Genomic DNA, 14,730 nt, shown 5'->3' with positions numbered 1-14,730 from the left:
GATAAAGAAATCAGGAGGGCAAAATGGGGGCACGAGATTGCTTTGGCAGAGAAGGTAAAAGAGAATCCAAAGAGCTTTTACATAAAGGGCAAAAGAGTAACTAGGGAAAAAATTAGGGCTGAATGAGGTCATCTATAAATGGATCCGCAAGAGATGGGTGAGATCCTAAATGAATATTTCTCATCAGTATTTACTGTTGAGAAAAGCATGGATGTTAGGGAACTTGTGGAATTAAATATTGATGTCTTGAGGAGTGTACATATTACAGAGAAGGTGGTGCTGGAAGTCTTAAAGTGCATCAAGGTAGATAAATCCCTGGGACCTGATGAAGTCTATCCCAGATCGTTGTGGGAGACGAGGGTGGAAATTGCAGGTCTTCGAGCAGAGATATTTGAATCATTGACAGTCACGGGTGAGGTGCCTGAAGATTGGAGAGTGGCAAATGTTGTGCCTTTGTTTAAGAAGGGCTGCAGAGAAAAGCCTGGGAACTACAGGCCAGTGAGCCTAATGTCTGTAGCGGGTAATTTGATAGAAGGTATTCTGAAAGACAGGATCTCCAGGCATTTAGAGGCAAGGACTGATTAGGGACAGTCAGCATGGCTTTGTGAGAGGAAAATCATGCCTCATGAGTTTGATTGAGTTTTTTGAAGGGGTAACCAAGAAGGTAGATGGGGGCAGTGCAGTTGATGTTGTCTACATGGACTTTACCAAGGCCTTTGACAAGGTACCACATGGTAGGTTGTTGGTTATAGCTCCTTGAAAGTGGAGTCATGGGTAGACAGAGTGGTGAAGAAGACATTCAGCATGCTTGGTTTCATCGGTCAGAACACTGAATACAGGAGTTGGGATGTCTTGTTGAAGTTGTACAAGACATTGGTAAGGCCACACTTGGAATACTGTGTACAGTTCTGGTCACCCTATTATAGAAAGGATATTATTAAACTAGAAAGAGTGCAGAAAATATTTACTAGGATGCTACCGGGACTTGATGGTTTGAGTTATAAGGGGAGGCTGGATAGATTGAGACATTTTTTCCTGGAACATAGGAGGCTTAGGATTATATAGAGGTCCACAAAATAACGAGGGGCACAGATCAGCTAGATAGTCAACATCTAATCCCAAAGGTAGAGGAGTCTAAAACTAGAGGTTTGAGGTGAGAGGGGAGAGATACAAAAGAGTTGGCAGGAGGGTGGTTGTGGGGGGGTGTGGGGGGGCAATTGTTTCACACAGAAGGTGGTGAGTGTCTGGAATGAGCTGCCAGAGGTAACAGTGCAGAGGTAATTTTGTCTTTTAAAAAGCATTTTGATAGTTTAATGGGTAAGATGTTAATGGAGGGCTATGAGCCAAACGCGGGCAACTGGGACCAGCTCAATGGTTAAAAACTGGCGACATGGACAAGTTGGGCCGAAGGGCCTGTTTCCATGCTGTAAACGTCTATGACTCTATAACAGAGAGGAACTGCAACAAAGGATGTTCCAGATAACCCACAAAATTTGCAACATTTCAGAAGCATCCAGACAAGCACTTAAATCTCCAAGGCACTGCAGGTTATGGACTAAATGCTGGAGAATGGGATTAGTATAGATTGTTATTTGATGGGTGGTATAGAGCATGGACTTGTTTCTGTGCTGTTTTACTGTGACTCTAAAGGACTGGCATAACTGGGGCCCAGGTGGGGATCCAGAGCCGTACCTTTTATTTGGAGGAAGTGAGACAGGTTAAGACTGGACGTCTGGAGATATTGCCAGTAACAGGAAAAACTAGAACCAGAGGCACAACTTCAGGTTAAAGGGACGATCCTTTAAAACAGAGACGAGGAGGAATTTCTTCAGCCAGAGAGTGGGGAAATCTGTGGAACTCTTTGCTGCAGAAGGCTGTGGAGGCCGGGTCATTGAGTGTCTGTAAGACAGAGATAGTTCGGTTCTTGATTAATAAGGGGATCAGGGGTTATGGGGAAAAGGTAGGAAAATGGGGATGAGAAAAATATCAGCCATGATTGAATGGTGGAGCAGACTTGATGGGCCGAATGGCCTCATTCTGCTCTGATGTCAAATAGTCTCATGGCTTAAGACAGACGTTATTGAATGAGAAACATTCCCCGTGTAAATGCGCCTAGTTTGGGGGCGTTTAAGAGATCCGTGGATAGGTTTATGGATGGAAAGGGTTTGGTTTAGGTTAGAGGGTCATTGTTTTTTAACTGGTCGGTGCAACATCGTGGGCCGAAGGGCCTGTTCTGCGCTGTAATGTTCTATGTTCTATGTGTCTGCATGGGTTTCCTCCACAGCCCCATGTTAAAGTTCTCCCTCACAACCCAAACAGGCACCGATTTTCACAGTAACTTCACTGCAGCATTAATGCAAGCCCACTCGTGACACCGGTAACAAATAAACTTTAAAGAAGAGACTGGAGAAGGGAAGAAAAAACTAAAGGCAAGATAGGAAGAAATAAGTTGAGCGAGGCAGGAAGAGACAGATAGGTTTACCAGGACAGTCCTACTCTGAGGATTTGGGAAGTGAGCTGTCTTTCTTAACCTCGTCTTTGTTGTAACTTTTATTTTCCTTTCTAAAGTGTACAGTTTGATTTTCTTGAGGAGGCAGTGAAGCTACCCGTCATGTCAGGCAAACCCCCTCTCTGTGACTTCAATCAGACCAGGTAATGATTGGGTTTAGGGTGAGGGGGGAGAGGTATAACACGGATATTAGAGGGAGGTTTATCACACAGAGGGTAGTGGGGGTATGGAATGCTCTGCCAAGTAAGGTGGTGGAGGCAGGCACGCTGGAGTTGTTTAAGAGTAACTTAGACAGGCACATGAGTGGGTTGGAGATGGGAGGATATAGGAGATTGTTTTAAAGAAGGTTCATTAGCATTAGGATGTCCCTGGTAATGTATAAGGATGTGGAATGATACTAATGTTTTTTCTCTTTCATTCACAGGTTTTAAGTCGGTCCGCCTCGTGTCCAATGAGGGGCATACACGTAATGGGTCGTACTTGGGCTGCTCTTGGTTGTTCGAGATTGGCCTAGTGCTTCATGTCGTTAGTGTGCGCCTAAACTGGACCAGATACTGGGCAAGACGACAGCTCAGTGACTATCACTGATTGCTGTGCAGACACATGGATTTGGGCCGGTGTCTGTGGGAGTTTGCGCATTCTCCCCGTGCTTGCGTGGGTTTTCTCCAGGTGTTCTGGTTTCCTCCCACACCCCAAAGATGTGCTGTTAGGCTGATTGGCAGGAATAAATTGTCCCTAAATTAGTTTCCCTCAATGTGGATGGCCATAAACAATAGATAAGGGTCATGGGTGGAGAGGGGGACTGGTGGTGTTGAGATGGCGGTGCGGGCTCGTTGGGCCGAAGGGCCTGTTTCCCGGGCTGATTTTGTTCCTTGTTCTTTGATTGGAGGAGGATCCACTGAGTTTACCAGATAAACTTTCAGAAATTCCTTTCCTGGAAAGCCAGTTCTGTGCAACTGAATGACTGAAATTAGAAAAACAGCTGCTAATAACGCCACAGAAATTTTCCCCCTAGTTTGATGTTTATCGAATATCTATTCACAATCCCTGAGCTTCACTCCTATTTCTCAGGTGGTGGCTGGATTTCGATGGAGGCGATGGAGTGTGTGGGGGGTGTGGGTTAGATGGTAGTTTGGGAGGGGGGTGGTTACAGGAGGGTGGGGGGGCTGGATTATCAAGAGAAAATCAGAACTTTCCGTCTGATCATTCTCCACTCAGAGTTGCTGAACTTTTGTTCTAAGCCAAATCATTGAGACAGGCAGAGTTTATTAAATAATACTAAAAGGTACGGACAAGAATGTTTACAAAATCATGACACAGAAACTTTACACAGGTTTATATTTGAACACATATTTATCATGAGTGGAGTTTGCAGCCCCTCCCAGGGAAAGGATCAGTAAGAGGACTTGAGTGTGAGTTAGAGACTGCGCTTGCGTAGGTTCTAAGCCTCAGGCTCCTGCAGTTCTGTCTGAGTTCTAGCTCACATCCACGAGCTCCCTTGACCCAGTCCCCCACCCTGAGCTGAACAGGGTGTGAACATTTTTCAACTGATTGTGGGGACGGATATAAAAGGTTATTATGACATTGTTAGATCGTTAACTCAAATAACTCCCAACGTGGGAGATTGACACCGATAAACAACTGACAGAAACAAAGATAATATTGTGGATTCTGGAAGTCTGAAATAACACCAGGAAATTGTAGAAAGATTCCGTTGGCTGGAACAGTAAGAAACTGGGGCATTTCCTTTCATTCTTCCACGGGGTGGGTGTGGCTGGCTAGACCAGTGTGTATTGCTCATCCTGAGTTGTCCTTGGGATTGTGGTAGTGAGAGCTGCCTCTTGAATCGCCGGAGTCCATATGGTGTAGGTACATCCAGGGTGCTCTTAGGGAGGAAATCCCAGCGACAGTGAAGAAATGATGATCTATTTCCAAGTCAGGAAGGTGAGTGATTTGGAGGAGAACCTCCAGGTTGTGGTGTTTCCAGGTATCTGCTGCCCCTGTCCCTCTAGATGGTAGTGGTTGTGGGTTTGGAAGGTGCTAAGGAACATGGAATGAAAGTGAATTCACTGGAAGATTTTGAAATTGCGAAATGCTTTGAGGAGTAAATTGCAAAAACTTGTTCCTTTAGTTTGGTGCATCAATAACGGACTGAAGATCATCACTGGAGGATTGAAGAGAGATGCTAGCGGGAAAGTCTTACCGAGATTTACTATTAGATTAGGGAATGGTCTACTGGTGGGGGCTATTGAAGCAGAGAATGGATAAGTTTTGGTAACAAGGAATAAAACAGTGTGTGTGGGTAGACAGGAAAATGGGGATATAGGTCACAGCTCTAGTTGAAGGACCAGCATGAGCACAGTCTTGATGGGCTGATTGGCCTCCTTCAGTTTGTTCTGCTCCTGTGTCTGACCAAAATACTCCCAGGAGAGGCTGTGAGTCACAGAGGAAGTTGTGGAGGGTATTTATGGGTGTTCCAGTGTTCCACCTCACAGGTATCAGCGCTGGCTTTGGTCAGACCATCTCAGATTCGAATGTGGAAAGTGCTGAAGGGAAAAATAAAATATTCTCAGTTACAGACACACTAACAGCACAACTCAATGTACAGACTGAGGCTGGGTAACTTCTACCCAGCAACTATAAACACCAACCATCTAGGACTAAAATATCCTTAGTGTAGAGCTCCCAGCCAGCTGGCCTCCCGTGTCGGACACTGCTCACTTTCACAGCGCAGCCATGAGCAAGAGGGAGCAGTGAGCTACCAGATTGCCAATCACACAGAGCAGCTCCTCCGACAACAAGGAGCAGGGCAGAGAAACCAACAGCACAGCCGCCCCTGAAATCAGGGTCTGACAGTGCAGTCAATCCCATTGGTGGGTGTGACAGGCGAACACACACGATCTTATAACATAGAAACATTACAGCACAGTACAGGCCCTTCGGCTCTCGATGTTGTGCCGAGCTATGTCCAATCCCAAGATCAAGCTATCCCACTCCCTATCATTCTGGTGTGCTCCATGTGCCTATCCTATAACCACTTGAAAGTTCCTAAAGTGTCCGACTCCACTATCACAGCAGGCAGTGCATTCGAATGATACTAAATACCCCAAAGATGTGCTGTTAGGCTGATTGGAGGTAATAAATTGTCCCTAAATTAGTTTCCCTCAATGTGGATGGCCATAAGCATAGATAAGGGTCATGGGTGGAGGTGGGACTGGTAATGTTAAGATGGCAGTGCGGGCTCGTTGGGCCGAAGGGCCTGTTTCCCGGGCTGTTTTTTGTTCTTTGTTCTGTTCCACACCCCAACAACTCTCTACTCTACCCTCAGACATCCCTCCTACATCTCCCACCATGAACCTTATAGTTATGCCCCCTAGTAACAGCTACACCCACCCGAGGAAATAGTCTCTGCACGTCCACTCTATCAACCCCTCTCATGAGAGGGATTATAAGAAGATTATAAACCTCTATTAAGTCGCCTCTCATCCTCCTCCTGCTGCAAAGAGATCTTGTGCTGTTCAGCTCATTAACTTTGCATCAATGTGCATCGTGGTGAATTCCCAGACAGGCCAAGGGAGTCACTGTCCTCATGGGGTCAAAGGACACACCATCCCTTCCACCTTTGCCTAGCCAGTGCCACACCCTTTCCCACTAAACCTTTTTCCCTACTTGGTTATCCTCCATGCGACTCCCATTGCCACCATCCAGTCCAAACATAGGCTGGCGTTGGCAGGCCCCCTCCTCCAGGAGGACTATGTGTGTAACAGCAACTCACCGTTAACCACGGACACTCAATCCCGTCACTTACACACATTTGTGTCATAGACTCAGAATTTACAGCACGGAGAGAGGCCCGTCAGCCCATCATATCTGCATCAGCCACCAAGCACCTACTTAGTCTAATCCCATTTTCCAGGTCTAGGTCCATAGTATCGTGTGCTGTGGCATTTTAACTGCTCATCTAAAAGCTTCTTAATTGTTATGAGAGTTCCTGCCTTGACCATCCTTTCAGGCAGATTCTCACCATGCTCTGGGTGAAAAACCTTTTCCTCAAATTCCCTCTAAACCTCCTGCCCCCTTACCTTAAATTGATGCCCCTGCCCCCCCTCCATTGGCTAATGGCCCCTCCACTAAGGGGAAAAGTTTCTTCCACCTATTTTTTGTACATCTCAATCCGCCCCCGACAACACCCCCAATCCTGGTGATCTTTCAATGAGCACGTGTGGCATTCAGTTTTGAACTGATTTTTATCCACTCACCAATCTGAGGGTCCACCAAGCTTCCTGTGGCTGGTGGCATCTCACCAAAGATTCCAAACGTAGAGAGGCTGAGTGAGTTTGGAAGGCAGGCTAGATAAAACAGGGAACGGTACCTGAGGAAATCAGGGGCACGGATGATCATGTGCTGGAAATCTTCCAAGGATAGTTTGCCGTCATTATCCAGATCCGATTCATCGAGCACCTTCTCACACACCAACCTCACCTCCTCTGGTGTCAATTCATTCCGAGTCAGTTTGATTAGTGTCTTCTCCAAATCCGATTTGCAGATAAAATTATCATTGTTAAAATCTAGTGTTTGAAAGAAATCAGCTTCAGGTCAAAGCAAAGTCACAGAGGCGGAGAAATCAAAAGATCAAATTGATAACCATGGACATGATTGGTTGAAGAGTGCCGTCTTTGAACAAAAATTCTTTCAAAGGATGTGGCAGTTGCTGGTCCAGCCAGCATTTATTACCCATCCTAATTTCCTTCGAGAAGATGGTAGTGAGCTGCCACCTTGATCCACTGCAGTCCCTGAGGTGTAGGTACACCCACAGTGCTGTTAGAGAGAGAGTTCCAGGGTTTTAGCCCTGGAACTCTCCCTGGACACAAAAGTATCCAGGGGGCAATTGTTTCACACAGAGGTGATGAGTGTCTGGAACAAGCTGCCAGATGTAGTAGTACAGAAAGGTACAATTAAAAAACATTTAGACAGTCACAGGAGTAAGATGAGTGTAGAGAGCCAAATGTGGGCAATTGGGACTAGCTCAGGGGTTTAAAAAAAAGGGGTGGCATGGACAAGTTGGACCGAAGGGCCTCTTTCCATGCTGTAAACCACTGTCAGTTATGCAGGTAAAAAAACCTAATATTTATTGCGAGGGGAACTGAATATAAATGCAGTGCTTCAGTTATGTAGAGCATTTGTGAGACTATATTTGGAGTACCGTGGACAGTATTGGTCATCTTATTTAAGGAAAGATGTAAATGCGTTAGAAGCAATTCATATAAGGTTCATACCGGACTAATACCCGGAATGGGCAGGTCGTCTTTGGAGAAAAGGTAGGAGAAGCGAGACTTGTATTTTTGAAGTTTAGAAGAGTAAGAGGCAACTTAAGAACATAAGAACATAAGAAATAGGAGCAGGAGTAGGCCATCTAGCCCTTCGATCCTGCCCCGCCATTCAATAAGATCATGGCTGATCTGTCGTGTCTCAGTTCCACTTTCCCGCCCTCTCCCCATAACCCTTAATCCCCTCTCTTATCAAAAACCCATCAACCCGCGTCTTAAAAATATTTAGTGAGGCAGCCTCCACCACTTCAACGGGCAGAGAATTCCAGAGATTCACCACCCTTTGAGTGAAGAAGTTCCTCCTCAACTCCGTTTTAAACCGCCCCCCCTTTATCTTGAGGCTGTGCCCCCTAGTCCTACTGTCTTTTTTGAGCGGGAAGAGTCTCTCCACCTCTATCCTATCCATCCCATTCATCATCTTATACATCTCAATGAGATCTCCCCTCATTCTTCTGAACTCTAACGAGTACAAGCCTAGTTTATTCAGCCTCTCCTCATAGCTCAACCCCCTCAACTCCAGTATCAGCCTAGTAAACCTCCTCTGCACTCCCCCCAAGGCCAAAATATCTTTGCGCAGGTGCGGCGCCCAAAAATGCACACAGTACTCCAGCTGCGGCCTCACCAATGCCCTATACAGCTGCAGCAAGACCTCCCTACTTTTATATTCAATCCCCCTCGCTATGAAGGCCAGCATCCCATTCGCCTTCCTGACCACCTGCTGCACCTGCAAGCTGGGTTTTTGCGACTCATGCACAAGGACCCCGAGGTCCCTCTGCACCGTCGCCTGCTGCAGTTTTTCGCCACGTAAGTAATAGTCCTTCCTACCATTATTCCTACCAAAGTGGACCACCTCGCACTTGCCAACATTAAATTCCATTTGCCATTTCCTGGCCCATTCGCCCAGCCTATCTAGATCCTTCTGTAGACTCTCCACACCCTCCGCACAATTTGCTGTTCCCCCAATCTTGGTGTCATCAGCAAATTTTGACACCCTACACTCGGTTCCCTCCTCCAGATCATCTATATAAATGGTAAATAGCTGAGGCCCCAGCACCGACCCCTGGGGCACTCCACTAGTCACCATCCGCCAATCCGAATAGCACCCGTTGACCCCCACTCTCTGCCTCCTATTTGACAACCAATCCTCTATCCACGCTAACACCCTACCCCCAACTCCATGTCCCTCGACCTTCTGCAATAACCTCTTGTGAGGTACCTTGTCAAACGCCTTCTGAAAATCCAGAAAGACCACATCCACCGACTCTCCTCTATCCACCGCCCTAGACACATCCTCATAGAACTCCAGTAAATTTGTCAGACACGACTTCCCTTTAATGAAACCGTGCTGCGTCTGCTCTATCAAGCAATTCCCTTCAAGATGCCTCGCTATTTCCTCCTTAATGACGGATTCTAACATTTTACCTACCACAGACGTTAAACTAACCAGCCTATAATTCCCCGCCTTTTGCCTGGCACCCTTCTTAAACAACGGCGTAACATTAGCCGTTTTCCAATCTTCCAGCACTTCCCCGGAATCCAGCGACGTCTGGAAAATAACCACCAAGGCATCCACTATCACCTCCGCCATTTCTTTCAGAACCCTCGGATGCATTCCATCCGGTCCTGGGGACTTGTCCACAATCAGCCCCTCCAGTCTGTCGAGCACCGCCTCTCTAGTAACAGTAATGTCATTAAGACCCTCCAGTCCTACCACCTTTCCATCGCTAACACCCGGCAAATTATTCACGTCCTCCTCCGTGAAGACAGAAACAAAAAAGTTATTCAATACCTTAGCCATATCCTCATCCCCTACCACTAAGTCCCCTTTCTCATCCTCTAAAGGACCAACGTTCACCCTAGCCAGCCTCTTCCTTTTCATATATTTATAAAAACTCTTGCTATCTTTTTTTATATTAAGCGCTACCCAGCTTCATAGTGATTGAAATGTTTAAGATCCTGAGGAATGTTGGCAGAGTGGACGTGAACAAGATGTTTCCTCGTGTGGGAGAATCTAGAACTTGGGGTCACTGTTTAAAAATAAGGGGTGACCCATTTAAGAGAGAGACGAGGCTAAATTTTTTCTCCCATAGAATTGTGTGGCTTTGAGCATGTAGATATTAAGAAAGAGGATGTGTTGGAGCTTTTGAAAAGTATCAAGATAGATAAGTCACCAGGACCGGATGGGATGTACCCCAGGTTACTGCGGGAGACGAGGGAGGAGATTGCTGAGCCTCTGGTGACGATCTTTGCATCATCAATGGAGATGGGACAGGTTCCGGAGGATTGGAGGATTGTGGATGTTGTTCCTTTATTCAAGAAAGGGAGTAGAGAGAGCCCTGGAAATTATAGAGTCTAACCTCAGTGGTTGGTAAGTTGATGGAGAAGATCCTGAGAGGAGGATTTATGAACATTTGGAGAGGTATAATATGATTAAGAATAGTCAGCATGGCTTTGTCAAAGGCAGATCATGCCTTATGAGCCTGATTGAATTTTCTGAAGATGTGACTAAACACATTGATGAAGGAAGAGCGATGGATGTGGTTTATATGGACTTCAGCAAGGCATTTGATAAGGTCCGCCATGCAAGGCTTATTGAGAAAGTGGGGGGGCATGGGATCCAAGGGGACATTGCTTTGTGGATCCAGAACTGGCTTGCCCACAAAAGGCAGAGAGTGGTTGTGGATGGGTCTTTTTCTGCCTGGAGGTCAGTCACTAGTGGAGTGCCCCAGGGATCTGTTCTGGGACCCTTACTGTTTGTGATTTTTATAAATGACCTGGATGAGGAAGTGGAGGGATGTGTTGGTAAGTTTGCCAATGACACAAAGGTTGGTGGTGTTGTGGATAGTGTGGAGGGATGTCAGAAGTTGCAGTGAGACATTGATAGGATGCAAGACTGGGTGGAGAAGTGGCAGATGGAGTTTAACCCAGATAAGTGTGAAGTGGTTCATTTTAGCAGGTCAAATAGGATGACGGAATATATTATGGCAGGAATAAGTTGTCCCTAAATCAGATTCCCTCAATCTGGATAGCCATAAAACATTAGACAGGGGTCGTGGGTAGAGGGGTGGACTGGTGGTGTTGAGATGGCGGTGCAGGCTTGTTGGGCCGAAGGGCCTGTTTCCTGGGCTGATTTTGTTCTTTGTTCTTTGTATTAAGGGTAAGACTCTGGGCAGTGTGGAAGGTCAGAAGGATCTTGGGGTCCGAGTTCATAGGACGCTCAAAGCAGCTGCGCAGGTTGAAGCTGTGGTTAAGAAGGCGTATGGTGTACTGGCGGGAGGTAATGCTGCAGCTTTATAAGACCCTTGTCAGACCCCACTTGGAGTACTGTGTGCAGTTCTGGTCGCCTCACTACAGGAAGGATGTGGAAGCTATTGAGAGGGTGCAGAGGAGATTTACAAGAATGTTGCCTGGATTGGGAGGCATGCCTTATGAGGATAGGTTGAGGGAGTTGGTTTTTTCTCCTTGGAGAGATGAAGGATGAGAGGTGACCTGATAGAGGTGTATAAGATGTTGAGAGGTATTGATCAAGTGGATTCTCAGAGGTTATTTCCCCGGGCTGAAATGGTCGTTACGAGAGGACACAGGGTTAAGGTGCTGGGGAGTAGGTACAGAGGAGATGTTAGGGGTAAGTTTTTCACTCAGAGGGTGGTGAGTGAGTGGAATCGGCTGCCGGTGCTGGCGGATTTGATAGGGTCTTTCAAGAGACTTTTATATAAGTACTTATATTTATATAAGACTTAGTAAGATAGAGGGTTTATAGGTAAGCCTAGTAATCTCTAAGGTAGGGACATGTTCAGCACAACTTTGTGGGCCGAAGGGCCTGTATTGTCCTGTAGTTTTTCTATGTTTCTATGTTTGAAACTCTCTTCCAGAAAAGGCAGTGAGTGGATGCAGGATCTTTATGTTTAAGGCGGAGGTGGGTAGATTCCTGATTAACAAGGGGTGAGAAGTTATCAGGTGTAGACAGGAATGTGGGGTTAAAGTTACAGTCAGATCAACCATGATCCTATTGGATCAGGTTTTAACAGCTGAGACACCTACTCCTTCCTAATCCTGCTCCATGTATTTGTGTGTAACCTTCTCACAATTTAATTCCACAATTTTCCTACGTATCAGGATTCTCAAAGACCCAGGATAGGCTTTAAAATAGGATTTCCTTCTCTAACTGGGGAGTTCCAGCTGGCAAGGGCAGTTAGAATCATAGATTCATAGAGGTTTTTGGCTTGGAAACAGAGCTGTCCCCTCGTCTGTTCAAAGGAATGAATGGACCCAACATTAGACTCATTCTGGAAGATCACTTTGGGATTACAAGTTGTGGAAGTATCATCATAGAATTCTTACAGTGTACAGTACATATTGCCCATTGAGCCTGCACCAACAGCAATCCCACCCTAACCCTATTCACGTAACCCCACCTATTTACCCTGTTCATTCCCCTGACACTAAGGGGCAATTTAGCACGGCCAATCAACCTAACCTGCACATTTTTGGAGTGTGGGAGGAAACTGGAGCACCCGGAGGAAACCCACGCAGACACGGGGAGAACATGCAAACTCCCATAGCCAGTGAGCCAAGCTGGGAATTGAACTCAGTTCCCTGGCACTGTGAAGCAGCAGTGCTAACCACTGTGCCACCACGCCGTATGAAGTTTGTGAATCAACAGTTCCTGACTCCAGCTGTAGAGGGTTAATTGTATATCGATTATGCTGAATTATACATGAGAGAAGAGCATTCCATTGAGCATGTGTAAAGACACTTACTGAAGCTGTTGTGGTTGAGTTTGAAGATATATGCTTGTAATCTAGGGATGGCACAGTAGCACAGTGGGTTAGCACTGCTGCTTCACAGCTCTAGGGTCCTGGGTTCAATTCCTGGCTCGGGTCACTGTCTGTGTGGAGTTTGCACATTCTCCTCGTGTCTGCGTGGGTTTCCTCCGGGTGTTCTGTTTTCCTCCCACAGTCCAAAGATGTGCGGGTTAGGTTGATTGCTAAAATTGCCCCTTAGTGTCCAGAGATGCATATGTTAGAGGGATTAGTGGGTAAATATGTGGGGATATGGGGATAGGGCCTGGATGGGATTGTGATTGGTGCAGACTTGATGGGCTGAATGGCCTCTTTCTGTACTGAAGGGATTCTAAATTCTAAACAAAGCAAATAATTGTAGGGCTGGGATTTCCCAGCACCCTACCACAGCTTCTTCCATGGCCGAAGAGGCAAACTGGTCAAAAGTCCATTGGTTTCCGTGGGACCAGGAGATCCTGCTGGTGGACAGGACCAGGCGATCGGTCCAAAGACTGAGTAAAGATTGGATCCAGCATCACCATTCACAAACCGGCTTCCCACAATCTAACACCCGTGTGATGATAGAAAAGTCATCTCCAATCATTCAGATCAAGCAAAACTCACCATAGATTTTAAATGCATAGCAGGCCTTTAGATCACGCGGGGCCATCTCACTCATCACAGAGAACATATCCAGAAAGTCATCCAAGGTCATATTCCCATCATTGTCCTCAGAAAATACCTCTGCAATTCTCTGGCGGAAGGGATTATCCTGCAGTTCGAGAAAAGCGATACACAACACTAACAAATAGCGTGAAACCTGCACCTTCACACTATTGATGTCAGAAACTGGGGGTGAATTAACAGAGAGATTACAGGAGGACACACTGAGCTTGCTGGGGCAAACCTTTCCATTGGCAGTCAGCCTGGGGAAAATGAGTTAGTTTGGCTTCAGATTGGATTGAAATGCTTTCGCTGTGGAGAACTTAGAGGGACTCAAGCTATTTTAGGTGCAGTTAGGTGTGAGTTTTGGGTGCAGGATGTTCTGAGGAAAATGGTAGCAAAATGGTAATACTATTGGACAGAGTGCTGGGCCAATGCTCCAGAGATAGGAGTTCAAATCCCACCATGACAACTAGAGGAATATAAATTCAATTAATTAATAAATCTGGAATAAAATGCTAGTCTCACTAATAATGGTCATGAAGTTACCAGATTGTCATAAGAAAGGATTTGATTCATTATTATCCATCCTGGAAGGATTCCAGCCCCACTGTAACACAGCTAGCTCTAACTGCCCACTCAAATAGTTCAGCGAGTCATTCCATTTCAAGGGTAATTTGGGTTGAACTGTAAATGTTGGCTTTGTATTGGGATCTTTGGGGTTCCAGCTGTTTTAGTTTTGTTGGGCTTTTTAGACCTCCCCGTACAACACTGATAAACAAACAAATGAGCTGATAAATGGAAAGCCTTCAAATGAAAACAACGCACACATGACCAGTAAATGAACTGTTAATAATATTCTTTTCAGCTCCAACCTCTAGGCATCAGAGACTGAGTTTCATCCCTGCTGACTGGTGGGTTTCAGGTTGCTGGAAAGATACTGGAAGATGTGTGTCAATTAGTAGTTGATGAATTATTCAGAATGGAGCAGTGAGAGTGCTCTTGGCACTAACCGTGAGTTCCTGCACAATTACCTTCAACTCTGGCATACTGCCAATCAGCTCATAGGGAATCTTCACATCAGGCTTGTCCTTGTAACTGAGTGGCACCAACTGCGGAGCCAGGTCTCGGTAGCGATGGAACAGTCTGGAATAAGGCGGAGACAGAGGGCTTAATGTTTCACTGAGGTCAGATAGAGTTTGTCTGAAGTTCCTTCGTTGAAGTTCCTTGTCACATCACTGTTCCAAACTCAGAACATTATCACAGAGTCATGGCCAGTGAGGACACCACACACCACTGTGAATTATTTGAAAAGAGGCGTATTGTGAGAGGAGACTGGAGTTTCTCAATAGACTCACCTTTATAGAGAACACCTGATCAATCCCACAATCGAACACAGCACAGTACAGGCCCTTCAGCCCTCGATGTTGCACCGATCTGTGAAACCATC

The 14,730-nt window shown here is 46.0% G+C and overlaps 1 protein-coding gene across 1 annotated transcript; it reads right to left on the bottom strand.

The window, feature by feature from the left end:
- Positions 1–5,033: 5,033 nt before the first annotated feature.
- LOC145358498 (calcium and integrin-binding family member 3-like) lies at positions 5,034–14,329 on the bottom strand. Its single transcript, XM_080212613.1, has 4 exons — positions 14,315–14,329; positions 13,242–13,389; positions 6,882–7,077; positions 5,034–5,055 (listed from the first exon to the last, which is right to left on the bottom strand). Exons 1-4 carry the CDS (start codon positions 14,327–14,329, stop codon positions 5,034–5,036), a joined length of 381 nt encoding a protein of 126 aa, XP_080068739.1.
- Between the last annotated feature and the right edge of the window lie 401 nt (positions 14,330–14,730).

The sequence above is a fragment of the Carcharhinus amblyrhynchos genome, chromosome 26 (genome assembly GCF_965287045.1).
Source record: "Carcharhinus amblyrhynchos chromosome 26, sCarAmb.v2.hapA, whole genome shotgun sequence".
NCBI classification, from domain to species: domain Eukaryota; kingdom Metazoa; phylum Chordata; class Chondrichthyes; order Carcharhiniformes; family Carcharhinidae; genus Carcharhinus; species Carcharhinus amblyrhynchos.
Note: the sequence above shows the minus strand (reverse complement) of the source record. Positions and strands in the feature narration are given on the sequence as shown.